The 7,813-nt window shown below is 35.3% G+C and overlaps 1 protein-coding gene across 1 annotated transcript in view; it reads left to right on the top strand.

Annotated features, from left to right (window-relative positions):
- The first annotated feature begins 4,907 nt into the window (after window positions 1-4,907).
- LOC106873769 (nuclear receptor-binding factor 2-like) overlaps window positions 4,908-7,813 on the top strand; it is a 91,865-nt gene continuing 88,959 nt past the window's right edge. Inside the window, exon 1 of the mRNA XM_052978385.1 lies at window positions 4,908-5,069. Coding sequence (XP_052834345.1) covers window positions 5,016-5,069 — 54 coding nt within the window. The 5' untranslated portion in view covers window positions 4,908-5,015. The remainder of the gene's footprint in view (window positions 5,070-7,813) is intronic.

The following is a 7,813-nucleotide window of genomic DNA, read 5'->3' as shown; positions in this document are numbered from 1 at the left end:
CTGTTAGCACTCCACTGGCACGTGTGCCAGTCATTGAATTTTGTTCAGTTTCCATTTCATTTGCCCCAACAGGCCTTCGCAAGCAGAGTTTAGTGTCCAATGAAGGAGATATTGGCTTGGGTGCCAGTCGTCGAATTTGGTTCAATTTCGATTTCAATTCACTTGCCTCATCAGGTCTTTGCAAGCAGAGTTTAGTGTTCAATGAAGTAAAGATATGAATAAGTGAGCTAGCTACACTTCTGGCAGAGGGCAAAGATTATGCTCTCATTTGGCTTGATGGGTCTTCTCATGCACAACATATTTCCAAAGGTCTCGGTCAGAAGTCATTGCCTCGGTGAGGCGTAATGTTTGAAGGTCGTGCTTTACCGCCTCATCCTAGGTCTTCTTGGGTCTACCTCTTCCACAGGTACCCTCAACCGCTAGGCTGTGGCACTTTTTCACACAGCTATCCTCATCCATTCTTGCCAAATGACCATACCAGCGCAATCGTCTCTCTTGCGTACCACAACTGATGCTTCTTAGGTCTAACTTTTCTCTCAAGGTACTTAGACTCTGTCAAGTATGAACACTGACATTACACATCCAGCGGAGCATACTGGCTTCGTTTCTTGTGAGCTTACACATATTCTCAGCAGTCACGGCCCATGTTTCACTGCTATGTATGTAGCATGGTGGTTAGTACACATGCGTCATACAGTCTGCCTTTTACTCTGAGCAAGAGGCCCTTTGTCACCAGCAGAGGTAAGAGCTCTCTGAACTTTGCCCAGGTTATTCTTATTCTAGCAGCTACACTTTCAGCACCACCACCCCACTACTAACTTGGCCACCTAGGTAACGGAAGCTATCAACTACTTCTAGTTTTTCTCACTGGAATGTGGCAGAAGTTGTTCTCTGCACATTTTCAGTGTTTATTGCTCATGAGCATCTGGCACATACAAAAACTATCTTGCTAGTTAGCCTTCCTTTGATATTGCTGCACCTTTTATGTGTCCATAGCTTACACTGGGTACATCTTATAGAGTTTCTACCTACGCCTTTTCTACAGGTTGAGCAGGGCCATCTACCTGAACGGGTGTGTGGTTTGTCTACCTTCCTACTTATTAGGACTTTGGTTTTAGCTAGGTTGACTCTAAGGCCTTTCAATTCTAATCCTTGCTTCCACACCTGGAACTTCTCCTCTAGTTCTGATAGTGACTCAGCAATTAGAGCAAGGTCATCAGCATAGAGGAGCTCCCAGGGGCATCCTGTCTTGAATTCCTGTGTTATTGCCTGGAGGACTATGATAAATAGGAGGGGGCTGATGACTGAACCTTGGTGGACCCCTACCTCTATGTTATGAGCATTTATAGAACATGTATCCTATATAAACTCAACAAACAATTAAAGATGGAGAAGAGATGTTAAAAGTTTTTATAAAATTTTAATTCATGCATATGATCATTTCGAATAGCAACACCAACATGTAAGAAACATGGAAAAAATTATATTAATTACCATTCTCCTCAGTGCAAAAGAAGAATACATCAAATAGAAAGTATCAGAAGAATAGTATATTGTTACAGAAGACTATATGGAGTCAGTGTCACATAACTCATTCGGATATTCATAATATGATTATGAAAGATGAAATATAAGAACATGCTTAGGTAGTGTTGAGTCGAGTTGTGTAAGAACTAAAACTTTTAAAATCTATAGTATACCACTTAGTTTATAATTAGTTTATAGTTAGCCTTTCCTATAATATCAATATTCCTTTAGTTAATACCAGGTATCAGTCTTTATAGATACAAGCTAAATAAGTAAATAAATAATTTTTAGTTTAAATACTTGAATTATTATACACTTTCTATAAATTTTCTCTATTGATGTTAATAAGGTATATATACTTCATCATGGTTTTAGTGATTAAGCTATTTTATTCCTTTTCTATGGTGTTCTACCCTACCTGATCATTTTATTATAGCCTTTATGAAATAAACCTAATTTTTGTACCCCTAGAAATTCATACTTTGCTTATATATAACAATATCAGTATCTTCACAACTTAAAATAAATTGCTTAGATTATAATTTAATTAATATATAGTTAGCATGTTCTTTCATCTCAGTACTCCTTTATTAAATACCAGTAAATGCCAATGATCATTCTTCATAGACACCACCTGATAAGTTAATATTTAAGTATATAATATGTATAAATATTAAAGTATTTTTATGTAATTTCTTTTCCTCCCTCTGTTGTGGTAAAATTTGGTATATACTCAAAAGTATTTTTTTTAAATGTTATCCTTTTGCAATAATATTCTTCTTAATAATCTTGATAACCTTAAATTTTAGCTTTATACAATATAGCAATATTGTTTAAAATATTCAACTATAGTACCCCATGATAAAATTTCCCCTGTATTATCATCATTGGTTTACTAGAGTCTTTCCCCCATTAATTGACAGTTAGCATCTTGATTTAAGATTTCCTTTACCAAATCTCATTATATTGCTTCAAATGAATCTCGATAGTTTTATGACTATACCCACTATGATTTCTGTTGACTCCCTCAGCCCATTTCCTAACAGACACTGCTCCTTGTTCCTTGGCCTTAGATTTTTGATATACAAAGATTTGATAAACAAGACTATAAATTAAAGGTGATCCCCCAAAGCAGTGACAAGCTAGATCTCTAAGAAATTTTTCTTGCTAATACCTTAGCTTCTAAGCTGAAGTGAAGACAGTATGTTCTTTGTCTATCTCCCAACCTTCTTGGAGGTTTTAGGTAAAATTATACTAATGTGTCCATCTGTTTTAATTCATTTTAATTCTATATATTTATGCAACTAAGGATTGTTCTGCATTTAAATTGATGTAATGGTTGCATTGTTCAATTAAATAGTCACTTGAAACGGTCGTACTGCATTACCTCTGGATATCCTGTGGCTTATTTTGAAACTGTATAGATAATACCATACTAAATTCTGGTGCGTCAACTTAAGTACCTAATTCATTTGAATTAAAATTATATATATATATTACGGAGATGCACTTGCATAGCAAGTGACCTGATCTGAGATCGTGTGCTGGAACGAAAACAATTGCAGCGTGGAAGGTGTTTATAAGCCATTTAAAATAACACACAAAATCCGTTAGATTCACTTCAACATTTAAATTTAATTTGTCAAAATATTTTCGTCGCTTTGAGACTGCGACCTGTTCACTGACAAAATTCTGTATTCATATAGACTGTCCTCATTTAACGACCGAGTTACGTTCCAACAGCCCCGTCGTTAAGCAAATTCGTCGTTAAACGAATATTCATAGGGTACGTATTTTTTTTTTATAGGTATAGTGTACTGTACGTACATATAAAAGCAGAATACCGTACTGTGTAAAGTATATGCAGTACAGGGCCAAGAATCACTAACATAAATTGTTGAAAAATGAATAAGTAACAGTAAGATTATCACAAGGAAAACCATAAAAGTTAGGATATGGATACTGTATTATTCTAACTCAGACATCGTAAGAATGTTTGTGATTCCAGGCCTAGTACATATGATGCCTAATAAACTTTTCACAGGATTATATAGAAAGGTGGAAAGGTTTAAAGAAAACTCAAACATAATAACTTTGTTTTACTTTGGATAAAGATTACAAAAGCAACACATTCTTGACATCAAAATGCATGAAAAATCCCGTCAGTGTTGTTTGCTTTGCTATCTTCTTTTTTTCGTCATAAATTTCTCGATAACATCGGAAAAGTTCAGTTGTCTGCCTTTCCACCTTGGAAAATCGCTCAAAATTTGGATCCATCACCTCAGGTTCTAGCATAGCAGAATTAATCTTCGAGAAAACACTCGCTAATCCCTTGACGGTGAACTTCTTTTGTACTTCTTCTCTTCGTTCTTCTTGTTCTTCTTCCAGGTGCTGCAATGCTTCCAATTCGATCAAATCTTCTGTAGTTAGCTCGCCCTCTTCATATTCCACTAATTCTTGAATGTCGTTCACTTCCACTTCCAAATTCAGTTCATTAGCAAGGTCCACAACTCTTCGATTTATACTCCCGACATGTTCCTCCCATATACCTTGCATACATTTTCCAGTCACTTTCTCCCAACTTGCATAAATGTTCTTGATGCAGTCTGCGATGTTGTAGTTCTTCCAGAAATCACGAAGGCGCACAATACGATAGTCAAAGTTTTTAAGTTTTTATATTTTGTAAAACATGTAATGACGGCTCGTAAAGTTCGTCGTAACTCCGAGTAGTCGTTAAATGAGGACAGTCTGTAAATACGTACCGAAGTTTATTATAGTTGATATCAGCATCAATTTTTTTTTATCACTATTCCTTCACTTGCAGAACGATCGGTTACGCTGAAATAAAAGTTTTTTTGAGAAGTTACTATTGATTTGGTTAATGATTGTCAATCCTTTTGACTATTTTGTTATGTATATTCGGCATGACTTCTTAGCATGTACCATGTTATAGTTACTTGATTTAGGTTCTCTCATGGATACTCTTGATTCAGTAGAGTATCCAGACTATGACAACGACAATGAGAAAAGATTATACCAACACTGAGCTGGTATTTTTTTAATTGATAGTTTAGGAATATAGGGGCAAAGTTGACCACGTCGCGATTTGAACTCAGAATGCACAGAGCTGGAACAAATATCGCATCGTACTCACTCTGACGATTGTAATAATCAGTCGAATGTTTACTGAAGAACAATGAGAATAGGATATAATAGCATGTAAGGAAAATTACAATCATTTATTGAAAAAGTAATTTAAAGCTTCCGAAAAATATACCTAGTATTCTAAAAGATAAATTCGGTAAAGTTTAATTATCAAATTGTCAAAAATAATATTCAAAAGTAAATGTAGGAATCACTGTCCTTCGTAAGTGCAGATATCTAAAATATCATATCCGGTTTGTCGAAGATGTAAACAAGTAGTCTTTCATCTGCACCCGAAGAATAGGCTGCCGAAGAAAGTGTTTCCTTATCTGTAGAATATAATCATGTGGTCCCCTACCGATTCTCCTTGGTCCCCTATAGCGTCTCCACTAAATCAGGTAAAAAATGAAAAGCAATGTTCTTTATAATCTGCTATGTATTATTTTATTATATGCTCATGGATCTGAAGATGTGCTGTTTTAAGCGTGTAAACTAGGTCGCATGTTTATATATGTGTGTGTGTGTAGTGAACTTCTCGTTACAGATATTCATCCTTTAGTTTTCTACATTTATCTCGTCGAGATTCTCGATACTTTACATCTTCCTGGATGAAATAAATACTCGAATTGATTCAGTCAACCTAATCCCCTCAAATATTGACCCTGATCCCAAACAGGTATACTCGACCCCACTTGTTTCTTTGCTTCTCTTCAATCATTTCTATTCCAGAAACGCAAATAACAGAACTGATCTTATATTCGAAGGTTACTTGTGAGAAGTTTGCTCCGCATAATTGCTCGCATTTCAAAGCTGGAGATTATTTTCCTTATCAAAATACAAGTTATAACCTGAATGGATTATATCATTGTTAGGGATGATACAATCACTATTCTCATACTATAATGATCCGTAATAAGGCATATATGGACAAGGAATAAACATGAACTTCAAAATTTCATATTATAATTTTATAATATAGGTCGTATATGACTAGTACGTATTTTAATACTAAAAATGATAGTCGTTGTAACATCTCTTCATAAATTATTCTTTATAGCTGTTACTGTCAAATTAAACATTCTTGCATTTTCCAATACACATTCTTATACCCTATTTCACGATGAAGAGTTACTCCTATTTTTAAATAAATATTTTCTAAATATATTTATTGTGATTACCATTCTATAAATGAAGAATATATTGATAGTATAACAGCACTAATGATGATCTTTGTATTTAATGTACCACTTTCATTTCACCAGACTTTAATTTGGTCACCGCAGATGTGAAAAAATTCTTTTGGTCAGCAACTTTGTCAAAGGGATATTTCTAGTGAAATTAACTGTTATTTTTGTGTTGTTCATTTCTTTGTTGATGTTGATTTTATGATTGCTTTTGTTGTCCGTCTTTGTGTTAGTTCTGTGAAAAGGTATGAATTTATCAGTTATAAGAATTTGTTGGGCTATCAGTGTGTGATATTGCTGTTTAAGATTAGTGGGTATAATAATAGGGAGAGTGGGCTAAGTAATAGAAAATATTCGGTTGACATTTTCTATAAATTCAATTATGAAAATTAACAATAACATAATTCTTCGTTGCACCAAAAATATTCTATCCCCACCACCTCGGGTGTCAAACAAACTGATATGAGTTAGAGAAAATGAAGGGTGCGTTGAACACGACGACCGTCCTTAATATCAACATGTACAGTAATTTACTACAATAATATTCACTATTTTCCTCCAGTTTGTAATAGTAATAGTTCCATGATATAATCACTGAAATCAGGAGTTATCAAGTTTATTGACATTTTTTAATATTTCTTCAAAAATAGTTTTTCATGCCAATTACGAAAATCTCGGTTTACAAATGCTGTTGGGATTGACTTTGCTTTTCATCCTCTCAGGGTCAATAAAATAAGTACTAGTTGAACACTGGGGTCAATGTAATCAATTTATCCTTTCTCTTGAGAATGCTGGCCTTGTGCCATGTCTCTAAATTCCACACTTAAACTAGCTGTTTCCTTTTATCTAATTGGAGAATATGTGCTCAGGCTTTATGGAGAAAGTTACATGCTCTAAGCTAAGATCTTTCCACTTATCTGACTAAAACTGAATAAATATAAGCTATATTTTTAACCCTATAAAACTAACAAGTTTTTGAAAGGATTAATTTTCTAAACTTTCAGTGTTATTCCGCTCAACTTTATATCAAAATTACTGCATATTTAAGGGTTTTTTTTCTTCCTACTAATTAAAATACCTCATCTCCTCTTTCAACTAAATGCTGAGCACATCAACAAGGAAACATCCCTATGAGGTTACTGTATCTGCTAGAAATCTCTCTCTCTCTCTCTTTGTTTTAAAATACATATTGGAAGGACATATTGGGCACTCCCACAACAAAAATGTTAAGACCAATTCCTCTGGTGGTGTACAGCATTCGTAACAGTGTCACATAAAAAGCAGTATGTAAAAGTGCCTGTGTGGCGACACATAAAAGTGCTTGTGTGGAAACACGTAAAAGTGCCCATCCAGTGACATGTAAAAGCATCTGTGCAGCGTCACATAAAAGCACCCATGAAGTGCCATGAAAAAGTGCCTGTGCAATGCCACATAAAAGCATCCAGCACACTTTGTAAAGTGGTTGGCAGTAAGAAGGGTATCCAGCCATAGAAACCATGCCAAAAATAGACTGGAGTCTGGTGCAGCCACCCAGCTTGCCAGACAATAGATGTTAAAATTATGATGATGATGATGATGATATGTCATTAATAACATTCTTAGCCAGTGAAGCATTTTGTGTACAAGTATTAGTAGTTAGCGACTTTGAGATCAAGGCAATATGGGTGCCCAGAAGTAGACTGGCCTGGAGGAGAAGGGTATGGAAACTTAAAGACCCTGCAAATGGACAGAGACTTAGAGACAAGTTACTTGAAGCATTTGACGAAATAGAAGGGGATATAGCATCATACAACGTGGAAGACAATTGGAGATTTCTGCGGGACAACCTGTTGAGAGCCACAGACCAGATCTGTGGCTGGTGTAAAGTCCCCTCTCGACCCAGAGTAACGTGGTGGTGGAACAAGGAGGTAGACAGGGCTATTAGACAAAAGAAACAGGCTTGGAAGGACTGGAAGAAC

This window comes from Octopus bimaculoides, chromosome 2 (assembly GCF_001194135.2).
Source record: "Octopus bimaculoides isolate UCB-OBI-ISO-001 chromosome 2, ASM119413v2, whole genome shotgun sequence".
In the NCBI taxonomy this organism is placed as follows: Eukaryota; Metazoa; Mollusca; class Cephalopoda; order Octopoda; family Octopodidae; genus Octopus; species Octopus bimaculoides.
The sequence above is the reverse complement of the archived record's forward strand: the minus strand, read 5'-3'. Positions and strand labels throughout refer to the sequence as shown.